Below are 13,382 nucleotides of genomic sequence, written 5' to 3' on the forward strand. Positions count from 1 at the left end.
CTGAAACTGAATACTTTGCGGAGCCACTTTTCACTTAAGTTACAGTTGGTGGTCTTTAAGAATATTTCTCTAAATTTGCACAGTTAGAGACTGACTATTTCTCTTTGGGTGCATAGCGATTTTCAAGTGTTGTCCCTTGTTTTGTCAATGTCAAACTCAAATTTATTTATATAGCACTTTAAAAACAGGTGTAAAACTGCACCAAAGTGCTGTAGCAGAACAATAATAAAATAAGTTAATGAGAAGGAAAAAAACAAAAACAAAAAAGATCACTTTTTTTGTCAAAAAAAGTGATCTTTTTTTATTTTCTAAAAAAATGAACATTGTTCTATCTAAACCAGGGGTTTTGAAATCCAGGTGTCAAGGCCTGTTTGCTCTGCAACTTTTAGATGCATCCCTGGTCCAACAGACCCGTATCAAATAGCTGAATTAGCCAACTGTTTTCAAATTGTAGTATCTAAAAAAAATTGTAGGAAATTATGTTTACCTACAAATTATGTTGCAGGAACAACATACATTTTCATTCTCATCACTTATGCCCCACTCAGGCTTATAAAATGCCAATACAATTAAAATTTGTGGTTGCACTGTGACATAATATGACCGGACTGGCCTGCTAAACAACGTCGAATTCCCCATGTTTGATTTGCGATCAACCCCCAGGCTGTGCTCTCTCCACCACGTCGCTCTAAAGGTTAGAGTTTAAGGGTCGCGTTCCTGTGTGTAAAGAGGCCTGCCCTTTTCATCCCCAATCGGAAGCTAATTTTTCCCCCCCTCTTCCAGTGCCAGCATGAAGAGATGCTCCACAAAGGTCATAGACATGGATTTCCTTTGGTTTGACTCTATGAAAAGGTCAGCTGAGGGCACCATGAAATGGCAGCGAGGCCTTCACGCTACCCTCTTAGGATCACAGTCCTTACATCACCCTGAAATGGCATAGGCTGAGCCCCCGCTCGGGGATCTCCCCCAGGACCGTCCTCACAGGTTTGGGCTGCTGTGAACCCATCTGGTCTCCCAGAGGAACTTTAGAGTCCCTCATCAATGTGCAACACATGAACAAAGAACAACGCAATTAGCATCATGTATAAAATAAAACTGTTTTTTTTTAAAATGTTGTTAATGCCCATTTGATCAAGATTTTCTCAACGTTCATTATTGGGAGCCAGTTTTTAATGCAAGATGCAAAGAGATTTTAAAAATGTTTTCCCTTTTAGAGTAAAATTCAGCCATTTATCAAATGTTACAGCAAATATCAAAAGAGTATTGTGCGTCTTGCAACTGTTTTAATTCTTTTTTGTTTATGTTTTATGCCTCTGACGGGTAAGTGTGCATGCTTTGCTGTATGGATTGTGATGGAGTTTTGGCCTGTCCGGTGTGCAACCCGCCTCTTCCTCAACGACCGCTGGAGAGAGGCAACAGCTCCCCCTTGTGGCTGGATGGATTTTTAAAAATTACTATTATTTGTGAATTTACGGTGAAAATAATTTTAAAAAGAAAAGAAAAATGGAATAAGCAAAAGCTCTGTGTATTCTAGAGAAATCCTGTTTTAGTCACATCCACGTATATCCAGGTTCACTGTTGAAGTTGGATATGCAACACATCCAAAATTCTACATATTTCCCAATTATGACAACATGAAAAAACTTTCTGGATGGATTGTTAATCCAGCTTCATTGTTCGTTGTTAGAACCTCATGAATGACTGAATTTATTTGTTAAATGCCTAAAATGGAGAAAAGGTGCGTTCTTTTTGCTATGGCTGCTTTGTTTATTGCTTTTTAAACTGATTACAAGAATTTGTGTTTCAGCACAGATCAGAGTCAGTATCTTTCTAACTACAGCACAGACAGTAATGTGCATTGTTTTTAATGCACAGTAGTTTTTTTTTTTTAGGTTTCTAACATCAACTTCTCAGCATTGTAAACCTGCTGAAAGAACTATTCTACTGGACGTAAATGTTGGCACATTTACGAAACAGAATTTCACAGAAGAACAAAGTTTGTTAAAAAGTACGGAAAACAAAACAAAAAATAAAGCAGGTATTTTGGCAGATTAACAGTACAAGATTTGCAAGATTAGCTGTAAGCAGATCTAAGTTTCAGAGGGACTCTGAGAAAGTCTTCCCATTGGAAGCAGTTCAGTAAAGTCATATCTTGTTTCAGCCAGATATGACTTTGCTAATCCCTGACAGATGTAAACATGGGGACTGAGGCTGAAACAAGTGAGATAATGATGATCTGTTCTAGTATCTAAATTCCTGTTTGACGTTGACATGATTAATTACCATGTGACTGCGTGGTGCTGGTTAGCAACGTTGCCTTCCAGCAAGAAGCTTCTGGGTTTAAATCCTGAAGTTCCACGTTCTGCCTGTGCATTCTGGGTAATCACTGGGAACATTAGATAAAGTAAATAAATGAAATGAGCAGGTTGAAGAAGTAGCTTTTGCTTCAGTAGTTCTTTAAATATTTCAGGTGGCTACAGATTTTCTTTCTGCTCCCATCCTTTAAAGACTCTAGCTGAAAAAAAACAACCTTTATCAGCTTTTCAGTCAGTTATTTAAATAGAAATTTCAAGCTGTCCTCTTAATTATCAGAAGTTATACCATGTTTCCCCACCACCTTTCGGTAATATAAACCATAAGAACATTATCTCAACGTCTACTGTCAATAATCTGCAGCTCTAAGTTCACCTTTGACAAACAGGTTTGAAAATTGAGTTGAATTCGGATTTAATACATTTAAATTGAAAGGTTTCCAACAAAATGGAAATTTTTCATTAATGTTACGTAAAATAATTTGACCTGTTCTAGATTGCTTACATTTTCTCAGTAAAGACTTTGTGTTTTTCTTTACACGCCAGCTGTTAAAAACAGACAAGAAACGACGAGTTTAACAAGATTTGATTTATTAACTATGATACAGGTCACATAAGGCCTTGCTGTATACACCATTCCCACTGAGACAAATTACCATACTCAGCAAATAAAGACAGTTTTTTTTGTGTGTGACGTCATCTTTTCACTTTACAGTATTTCACTTATATATATTTTTTTAAATCACTCTCACCATCAACTTCCCTCAGCTCCCATTTATTTCTTTTTTTATTGTTATTATTTTATGTCATCACCACCACCACCACTTAAATAGAGAGAGTGTTGAAGCCCTCTTCCTTTCTCTTGGGAAGAAATCATGCATTATACTGGGCTGGTCTCTGTTGCTCACAAAGAAATTGCAAAAAAAAAAAAAAAAAAAAGGCAAAACATTATTTTTTTTTATCTTAAAATCTTAAAATTAAACATGAAAAGAAAAAGAAAGTGTTTCTATGAACCCCCTGACTAAAGGGCAAAGTGTTAGATCCCCCACCCCCATACCCTAACGAGAACAATTTGAATATAGTGTTGCTTGTTTCTGGATTTAACTTAGACATATGTCACAATTGTTGCAATATAAACAAAATAATAATAATAACAATAATAATAATAATAATAATAATGCAGCCACAATAAATTTCATCACTGAACCAAAGTTTGCAACTCTTCATTAAATTGTCACTTTGCTTCAGCCCTTCCCATCCCCTTTTACTCCCTTCCACAGTCTTTGGCTGCCCTCACAGTCAGTTCAGTATTAACAGGTTGATGTACAAAGGGAACACCACCGGCCGGCGTTCTCACACAAGTACCAGTGGTCGCTCCCTCTTCCCCCCACCCCTCCGTCTCCCAGATAATGATCCCATTCACACACCCCTCCCATGTCCGCTCCCCCGTTCAGTCGTCGTCTTCTGTGAATCAGTGCGTGTAATCGGGACGAGCTAACAGGGTTACACGGCGGTGCAAGTGACCAAAAGCAGAACCACATTCCTTCCAGTTACGTTCGGCCGGATCTCGTGTCACACGCCCCGCACACACGCAAAGTGAGCGAATGAGCTGATCAAATCTCCTTCACTGTTCACTGGTTGAGTTAGAAATATGTTGTGGTCATTTTGTCTGGCTCATGGAACCAAAACAAAACAAACAAAAAAAAAAAACCACACACTTGCAGGGACACCCTAAACCTTCTTCATTCGGATCTCAGCGATTCTCCTCCAGCTGCATCGGCCGGTTTCTACAGTAACGGTGGGCTCGGCCTGAGGAATCCAGCAATGCTCCGCTTGGGTCGTGCGCTCAGATGAATGGACTGTCTGTTCTCTCTCTGCTCTCTGTTTCTGATAGGGGATTCAGAGGCGCACAGAGAGATTGAGCTCCTGGTGGAGTGGTTATAATTCATTTCTTGCCCACCAAGAGCACCAGATAAGATATTTAATTCCAGAGAGCCTTAAGCTGTGTCCACTGCCGAGGCCTGGAGAAGTGGCTAACAATTATTTTCAAGCATAAAATACCTTCAAGCTCTGATTTTATCTCGCTTTGTGTCTGCTTTTTACTAAAACACGATGTCTGAAAGAGAACAGGGCTCCTTTGTCAAGGTTTGAGCTCGTAGCAAAGGAGAAAACTGAAACGCAACTGAATTTTTGCGGCTACACATTCGGATTTCATATAATCTTTATTTACTTGCATTTGAGTTAAAATCGTCTATGTTTAAGTCTACACTAGAACATCTATTTCCACGTAATTGAAGCTGATTTCACAGGATTTTGACAACTGCACCAGATGCTACAGAAACCACAGCAAAAGGAAGGTGCTACGCCCATGCTCATGTGGCAGTGATACCCAAGTCCCCCTCTAGATGTCAGTGTTGTGTTCCCAGAGATAAAGTGGACAAACAACAAAAACAGTCACTTCATGGCAGCCCCTGGATTGAAACTGTGCCTCAGAAAAGTGCTTTTTTTTCTCTCTCTCTTTTGATTAAGGTCCTCGCTATGAAAAATTGCAGCAACAGAGGCTTGGTTGTAAAAACCACCACAGCGTGAAAAGAAACATGACAGGTAATGGTCCAACTCTGGAATTATTTCCGCTAAGTGTCGAGCAGAGGGAAATTCAGGTTAAGAAACCGAATAAAAAGGCAAAGCTGCAGGTACTTCAACAGGGATTTGGACCAATCAGAAAATTTCACATTGAGAACTTTAGATCTTATAAAGAAGTCCAGGAAACAGGGAGGAGCTTTTTTCAGAGAATTCAAAGGTCGCTACAGCACCTATAATCCTCACCAGCAGATCCAGTTGGTTGGGACTTTTTTCTTTTTTAAACTCTGCCTGGCATACTTTTATGATTAAACCCGATTTTACCTCTCTTTCAAGGTGTGTGTGTGTGTGTGAATGGCTGACAGATAGGAATTTCTGAGCCTCTTTGGTCTGAACATTCTGCCGGGTGAGCTTTAGCACGTGTTTCCTTGTGCAAGTCCTCTGCAAAACGGTGGAATAAACCAACACATGTTCAGTCCTCCAGCTTGTGGCAGCCGCAGCCTCTGGGGGTGGTTTGTTACAGCAGGTGGGCTCGTGTGTTGCAGCGCGTCTGCTCCCGGATTGAGGATTTTACTGTCGTTTGGGTGCATGTGTTTGTGGAGCGAGCCCCGCCAGAGTCGCTTGGACAGCTTTTCCTCACTACACTAGAATCTACAATCTGGTGTAGATTTGCTAAAAGGCAGTGAGGATGGAACTAGTAAAGTGAGACAGAGAGACAAAGGGGATAAAGTGTCAAAGAGAGTAAAGTTCATTCAGTCAGTTCAGAGGCTCTTCATTTGTTTCGTGTTCTGAAACCAGCGGAGGCTGAAAACGCCTCGGACCTTTTCCCCCCAAATGTGTCGGTTCCTCCCTGTACATACTGCATCTCACTCATACTCTCCCAACTTCGACTTCCATCTTAGATTACATGTCCCAATCCTTCAAACTTTGACCAGTTTTACTTTGAATTCTTCACGCTTTGTCCGTCTTCATCTGCCATCTCTCTTGATTTTCTTCCTTTTCCCGTCCCCTTGATGCCTGGGTTCACAGCGTGTGTTGCTCAGCCGGGGGGTGATGGGGGTGCAGAGAGGGCGGCAGCAGGGCTGGGATCGTGGACTGGGGATTGGGCGGTGGGGAATGGGAAGGGGATCGGTGTTGATGGTGGTGCTGGTGGAGGGGAGGGCCGTAGTGAGGAATGACGGGAGGGGTGGCGGGGAAGACGTAGGCAGCGGGGGACGGAGCCGACGAGGAGGAGTAGCCTCCGGCCATGCAGGAGTAGGCCGAGGTCCCGCTGCCCCCAGACAGCGTGGAGGTGGGGGAGCCGGTCAGGCCGTTCGAGAGGGGCTGATTGTAGAAGAAGAACGCGCACTGGTGGATGAAGCTCTCGATGATTGTCTGGTAGGTGCGGGTGGCGGTTAGAGCGTCCATGGTGGTAAAGTCAGGTCTCATCAGCGTGGGCCAGAAGCAGATGGACAGGTTCTCACTCGTCATCAGGTTAGACTTGCTGTTCTGACTCACCCTGGGAAATGGACATACATCATTAAATTTAAAAAAATTAAGACAGAATGAAGTGTGACCAAATCGGCCTGAAATGTATGAAGATTTTCCTAAGAATAAAGACGATCTGGAACTGCAGCATGTTTTTGCATTCGAAATTTAGACAAAGCAAGAGACGATTCTTTGACAATTCAGCTTCATAATGAATAACAATACTCAATTACGACAAAAAAATGACGTAATTCAAGATGGTACAAGTCGGAAATGGTTTGTTTACAGCTACAAAATTGCAGTTCGATTAAAAAACAATGCCAATGTCCAGAGCCGAAGTCTGTTAAATTAAACGGTATATGCTAGGAGTCCACCTGTGCAGCTAACCTGACGCGTTACAAAGCTAACATCAGGTTATTAGGTTCCCAATATTAGATTATAAAGACACAAAAAAATATTTAGCACAACAAGCGCATTGATTATAGAATTGCTTCTAAATCTGGTGTTTACTGCACATTTTTCTTTAGATTTTCTATTTCTCCCTCATCTGTTTTACGAAAAAAGACAATTTAAGGGTGGCCTGCTGGCTCACTGGAGCTTTAATAGAAACCAGTTTAGAAAAAAGAGATTTCTTCATTAATATTTAAATATTTATTAATGATTGATATCACATCAGTTTCCATTGCAATAAACTGTGACATCAAAATGACGGTAATAATTGAAAAAAATGAAAGATTCTTACATCTTCGAGCCATTAATATAATAATAGAAGATGCTGTATTGCATACCAGCCGATGTTTATAGTGCAACATGAGCTGGTTTGAAAGAGCAAAAGTTGAAAAATATAGATCAGGGGCCTATCTTTGTCACAATATTATGAAAAATAATATTTTATTGGCTATGAGAAGTAATGTTTGTACAGATAGAGCTGAAGTTGACCTCAATACAGAGAGCCTTTGGTTTGGAGAGCGGCTACACCCATAATTACTCAAATTACGCAGCAATAACATCATGATAGTGTCATAACTTGGTCCTTCACTGACAATTGCGTAGATTACATTGTTTGTAGGTCAAATAGTTCTAACAAAAATGCTAGTTGCTAAAAGGTTGTTGTAGTTTCAGGTCTTCATACATCTGAATATTGCCAAAGGAATAAAAACACTCCTTACGATAAAGACTGCATCGCATCTCTGTGAATTTTAGGAATACCTATAATTAAATGAATACGCTGAAACGGTGCTGATGTGCAGAACACACAGCCTGAGTGAACAAAACAAACAAACAAAAAAACAACAGCTGTCTAATACAATCACTGCGGCTGTTCCAGTGACATCACCTGCAGGTCACCTGACTGGGTGACCAGCTGTGGAGTCAGCACAGCTGCCAGAGGCCATCTCTGCCCCTGCCCATCACTCACTTGTTCAAATGGCTGATGACATATTTGAAGACCTCGTAATTCTCCCGGGGAAAACGTCGCAGGACATCCTTCATCGTCTGAAAGCGCTGCTCCCTGTCGTTGATTTCTGAATAATCGGCACAGGGAGACGAGAGGTTACAGAGGAAGGAGCACGAGCGGCCGAGAGAAAAGATTAGGGGAATTTGAGGAGAAGATGTCTGGGGATTTAGAGAGATGAACAGGGAGAAAAAGACATTCACAAGCAATGGGCTTCAGCATTAATAGTATCTGCACATTTTATCCTTTAAAAGTTGCAGTATGAAACTTTTTTTTAAAATTAAAAAAATGTTTTTTACAGAATTGTTCAAACTGCCACTATTTCGTGGCAGTATGGGATGAGACAGATAATCTGAAAGAGTTGGGCTGCCTTCTCCCAGTTGCCTTCTGAAACAACCAATCGCAGCCAGGATTAGGGCCTTAGCGCTGTCAATTATACCTGTGTACGCGCCTCTCACACCCTCCCCTTTTCTCTCTGCTACGCTATAGCTAGTTCCCAATACAGTCTACCAGGAATGCTTGCGATACTTAGCATGGCCACCGATGATGGCGAATAAACAGTTTTTCTGGAACGGTAAATTGTTTCTCCACCTCTAGCCCATTTAGGAGCGTGTACACGAGCAGGACTGACAGCGCAAAGACCCTCCTGCTGGATCTGATTGGCTGTTTCTCACTGGGAGAGATGCATTTCTGTAGATGTGAATAGGAGCATTGGAAAGAACTCAGTCTTTTCACAGATTATCCGTCTCATATTATATTGTTATAGTTTTAGCAAAAATATAACATACAGTTTGTAAAAGTTGCATATTTCAGCTTTAAGACTATCATAAAGGGACTGAGTACAGATGATAAGAACATTTCGTCCGTCACTGAAAAATACAGATGAAACCGAAGTTTACAGTTATAATGTGAAAAATACCATAAAAACGTTAATGGAGGAAAAAATGCGTTCCTGTATTAACGATTGAAAAAGACCTCAAACTACAAATGGAAGAAAAAGAAAAAAAAAAAAGAGTCAAGACAAAAGACCACACACGTTCCAGAGCAGAAACGGCCTAAATCCTCCCAGTACAGTCTTCTGCAGATTACAGCAAATCACACACAAGCTCTCTCCCTCTCACACACACGCCCACACACACACACAGGGTGTGCTGGGCCTGACGACAAGCGGGAATGAGTCAGAGAAAACGACGTCACCAGCTCACACAGTCCCATCCTGCGTGTGATCGAGAGCGAGCGAGGCAGAGTGAGCAGATGTTCCTCTCTGGCATCGGCGGCGTGATTTACAGGCAGAGAATCGGAGTTTGTATTCCCACAATGAGGTCAGCTCAGATCAAAAACAGATTTAAAGCGGGATCAATTTACAGAGCAACGGTTCCCCTCCTGCTGCAGATCCATCACCAGAGATTAAAACGCAACTTCCTCCAGTTTATTCAAAGTAATGTCACTGTGACGAGATCCAACTGAACCCACTCCTCTCCGCTCGCACACCAGGTCCTGGACGCCTTCTATCCGCCCCTTTGTGGCGTCGTTTCAAATAAACTCTGGTCCTGGGCTTTGTGAGACCTTGTTTGTGATGTTTCTGCTGCAGAATGAAGGCTTTGGTTCCTCCTCCTCACCTGCTCTGTGTCGGCAGGAGGTTTATCAGGTCTCTGTCACGGCTGAAGGGTCTCGATGGGAAACACGCGCGCGTCGAGCTCTGTGACTGACAGCAGCCGTGTGGCCCGCGGGTAAATCTCTCTGGCGCTACGCAAGGCTAAGCTGTGCTTTAAATCTCCACTCTGACAGATTACAGGGACACAAAGCGAAAACGCTGCCTCGTTTATCTACCACACGACCGTTTTCTAATGACTTCATTCAGATCCCTCCATCGCCACCGCGCCGTCCTTCTCAAAAGCTTTAAATATTCTCCCCTTCACCTCCTTCTCTCCTCCGCTTTCACAAGCGAGTGGTAAATCTAATTCTCCTCTTGGATGGATTTGGATTGCAGGGTTTTTTTTTTTTTTTTGCTTGTTAGGCTGGAGAAATGTTACAATAAAGGGAAACGGATTTCAGACTAAAGTCCAACACAAGTGCCGAATCCGGTTCTCCACACAGCCACCCTCCCCGTCTCCAAGCATCGGGGACTTACTGAAGGCCTCGACCAGCTCCGTCTGCATGCTGTAGGGCACCAGAGGCTCCGGGAGCTCTGAGAAAAAGGCCTTCATGGCTCCTGCAACTGTGTTGATGCTCAAGTCTTTCTCCAGGTCCAGGTTGTGGTCTGTGGAAGACAAACGGCACAGAAAGAAAGTTAGAGTTCTGGGCAAAAGTGTAGAAACTCATTCTGCGAGGGAACGTCTCAGTACGTTGTGTTTTTTTTTTTAAGGATTTATTGGGACGACGTTTCTTCCACAAAGTTCAACTAACTCAGACGGAGAATTTTAGATCTACAAGAAATTGAGACTGCAGCCGTGTATGCATAGTTTTGAGCCTTTGTGGGTTAGGGAAAGCTAAATTTGAAAATCAAAAGTTGTGTATTTAAATTAAAAAAACCCCAAGAAAATAAATAATAACCATTTGTTGTATGACTTCCACTGTCCTACATGTTTTAGAGGTTTCCCTGCTTTAATGTGCCTGATTCAACTGATTGCAGTTCAACAAACGCCTGTTAATCAGTCATCAATTGAAATCAGCTGGACTGAAGCAAGGAAATACCTAAAACATGCAGGGCAGTGAGTCTGGAGGACCAGGGTTGGGAAACACTGACTCAAATCACAATAGCGTCTGCATGGAACGGCTCATGGTTTGCTACAAGTCAACCGCAATTGTTACCAAATTTATGTAATGAGCAACGCAGTTACATCCAGGTGTAGTTAACTTGAATTTAAATTATTTCTAAGATAAACCTGACTTGAAGATGGTTTTTTAATTAAAAACAGGATTAAAAGACGGGAGCTTAGTTTAAATAAATTTTTGGGAAAGTAAAGAGAATAGTAACAGAGCAAAACCAGAGGAGTAGGAGTAATTCAATGATCCGTTTTTAACAACGCAAGTCAGCATGCGTTTGAAAAAGAGCTACATTTTCAAACTTAGTTTCTTCTGCAACTACTTCCACCTGCAAAAAGTTTGAAACACCTTCAGGGAGCCGATGAAGGGCCGACTTCAGTGCAGCTCTGCACCACCTGCGCTGAAGGTTTCACCTTTAATTGACTCGCTCCATTGGGCGAAAGACTTCGAATGATTCAGTGCAGGTTTTCAACTCTGGTTACCTGAGTTGAATTTAACCCCAGCCAAGCGTGGACACACACACACACCCACACACACAGATACAGACCCATAGGCCATCTTGGTCTGCTATCCATCACGACAGCAACATGCTTCATTAACCAAACCAATCTGGAGGCAATTAAATGCCCTCAGCAGACAGACACGCATTCAGAGCGCTTGTACTCGTGCGATGATGCACACCGGAGCAGGTAGACGATTAATGAGGGGCAGCTCTGCAGTCTGAGAGGAACTGAAGGCCAATTAATACACCCTGCTCAATGAAGGGAGAAGCAGGGTGCTTTCAGAGCAGGGGTGTCCAAAGTCGGTCCTCGAGTCCCGGTTTCCTGCATGTTTTAGTTCTCGCCCCCAGTTCAACACACCTGGATCAAATGATGGCTCGTTAGCAGAACATTGACATGCTGAGGAGGTAGAAACTACCACCAGGGAGGGAACTAAAACATGCAGGATACCCCTGTTTCAGAGGGAGACACACATGCATCTTTATCGCATTTTGTTTGCACTTTAAAGCGTGCGGTAGGCTCTAAGAGGAAGTGCCCACCTTGTTCGAACTGCCGCTGCATGCCCTCGATCTCCGCCTTGTTGCCGCTGACCCTGTAGATTCCCTCTGTGCTCAGACCTGGAGGCGACAGACAGAGAGAAATGCTTTCAGCTCAGGGTTCATTTGTAAAAATATTTTATGGCAGGTTGCCTCCAAAGGCTGGTGTGCAGCACACAGGTAGAGACTTTTTCCTATCACAGTTCTAAAGCAATTTATGATGACAAACCACTGCAGGAATCACTGGTGCAGGTAGAGAAGTCATGATAACAGATTCTGATGGACAAATTGTCCCAGAATTTATAGGGATAAATGACATTATTGTTGATTTGAGACCACTTTCAAGAAATAAATTGGTAATGGCATAATAATGCAAGTTCGCACTCTCAAAGACTTTAATTTTGTACACAACACGGTACTGGAAAACATTTAAAATATCCAAAATTAAACGGCACAACCGAAAAAATAATAAATAAACAGGAAATAAACACTGCACACAACTGAAATCATAAATAAAATGAGTTATGAAGTCTCTAAACAAAATTGCCCTTTAAAAAAATGTTAATCATCAGAATTGAAATTATTTTCATTTATTACGCAATTAATTGATTATTGCGACAGGCTCAGGCGCAGTGTGAAAAATCTAGACTGCTTTGGTGCCACAGCAACATAAAATGTCTTGATTTACAAAATGAGGGGGAAAAATGGTTTTGTGACACTTCCATGTACTTCAGGAGTTTAAAAACCCCAAAATATCTATATCTGTTCAGAGAGGCGATGGGTAAAAATAGCTGGAAATCTGCAGCAACAGTTTATTGAACATAACAGAAGGAGAAATGATTCATGCTAAGACGCAACTAAATCAACTTTTTTAATAGACTTTTTTTTTGCTGCTTTTGTTGCTTTCGTTCGTATATATAATGAATTGCCTTTAGTTTTTTTTCAGTGAGAAGTGCCATTCTTGCAGTACTGAGTGTGTTCCCTAGCAATGAAGGACTAAGATTAGACTTTCTTTAATAAAACAAATTACCTGAGGTGGAAACAGGTCAAAAATGATGTGATGATAAAATAAAAAGTAAAGTCAAGAGTGTGGGATAAAAGTACCTGATTTAAAATAAATTTTTAGCACTTTGAATGGAGGTTAATTTTTCAACAGTGGTGAGGTGTAGACAATAAATTAGATATTAACCATAAATTGATCTTTAAGTAAAAAACCACAAGTTCACAATTACAAAAGCAAGAGTACTGAGAACTGAGAAAGCAATTAAACTAAATCTCAAAGTTGCTCCTTACAGTTACAATTACAAACAGCTTTTGCTTTCATAGACTCAGAAAATTAGCAACATGATTTTAAACAAAAAAGTTTAAAAGTTGTCAACGAATTTATGTAAAAAAAAAAAATACAGATAAGATGTTTTGATACAGGTTTACGTGTGTGCCTATTACAGTTGATTTAAATGACACATCTCAAGGATTAAAAGACTAAAATCTTTACAGGAGGCAGAGGACAACCAGGGTAGGGAGTTAGTCCATCAAGGGGTAACACAGAGACGAAAAGGACAAATAACCATGCACACACACTGAGATTGTCCCCTTGCATTGTTCACATTTTTTGTTAACTCGGTAAGAAAGGCAACTTCAATTGTCTCAAAAATGTGTTCAAGTTAATTTGCATATAAAATCTACTTTAAAAAGTATAAAAGAAAAAGCCTTTTTGCTGCATTACAGAAATGTGAGTAAATGTTGCTATCCATTCCACTAATCTAAC

The 13,382-nt window shown here is 41.2% G+C and overlaps 1 protein-coding gene across 1 annotated transcript in view; it reads right to left on the reverse strand.

Annotated features, from left to right (window-relative positions):
* Positions 1 to 2,886: 2,886 nt before the first annotated feature.
* Positions 2,887 to 13,382, reverse strand: part of arhgap35a (Rho GTPase activating protein 35a) — an 82,448-nt gene continuing 71,952 nt past the window's right edge. The window contains exons 4-7 of the mRNA XM_032590409.1: positions 11,618 to 11,695; positions 9,944 to 10,072; positions 7,777 to 7,882; positions 2,887 to 6,390 (exon numbers count right to left, since the gene is read on the reverse strand). Of these exons, the coding sequence (XP_032446300.1) occupies positions 5,916 to 6,390; positions 7,777 to 7,882; positions 9,944 to 10,072; positions 11,618 to 11,695 (788 nt within the window). The 3' untranslated portion in view covers positions 2,887 to 5,915. The remainder of the gene's footprint in view (positions 6,391 to 7,776; positions 7,883 to 9,943; positions 10,073 to 11,617; positions 11,696 to 13,382) is intronic.

Source organism: Xiphophorus hellerii, chromosome 18, assembly GCF_003331165.1.
Source record: "Xiphophorus hellerii strain 12219 chromosome 18, Xiphophorus_hellerii-4.1, whole genome shotgun sequence".
Classification (NCBI taxonomy): Eukaryota; Metazoa; Chordata; class Actinopteri; order Cyprinodontiformes; family Poeciliidae; genus Xiphophorus; species Xiphophorus hellerii.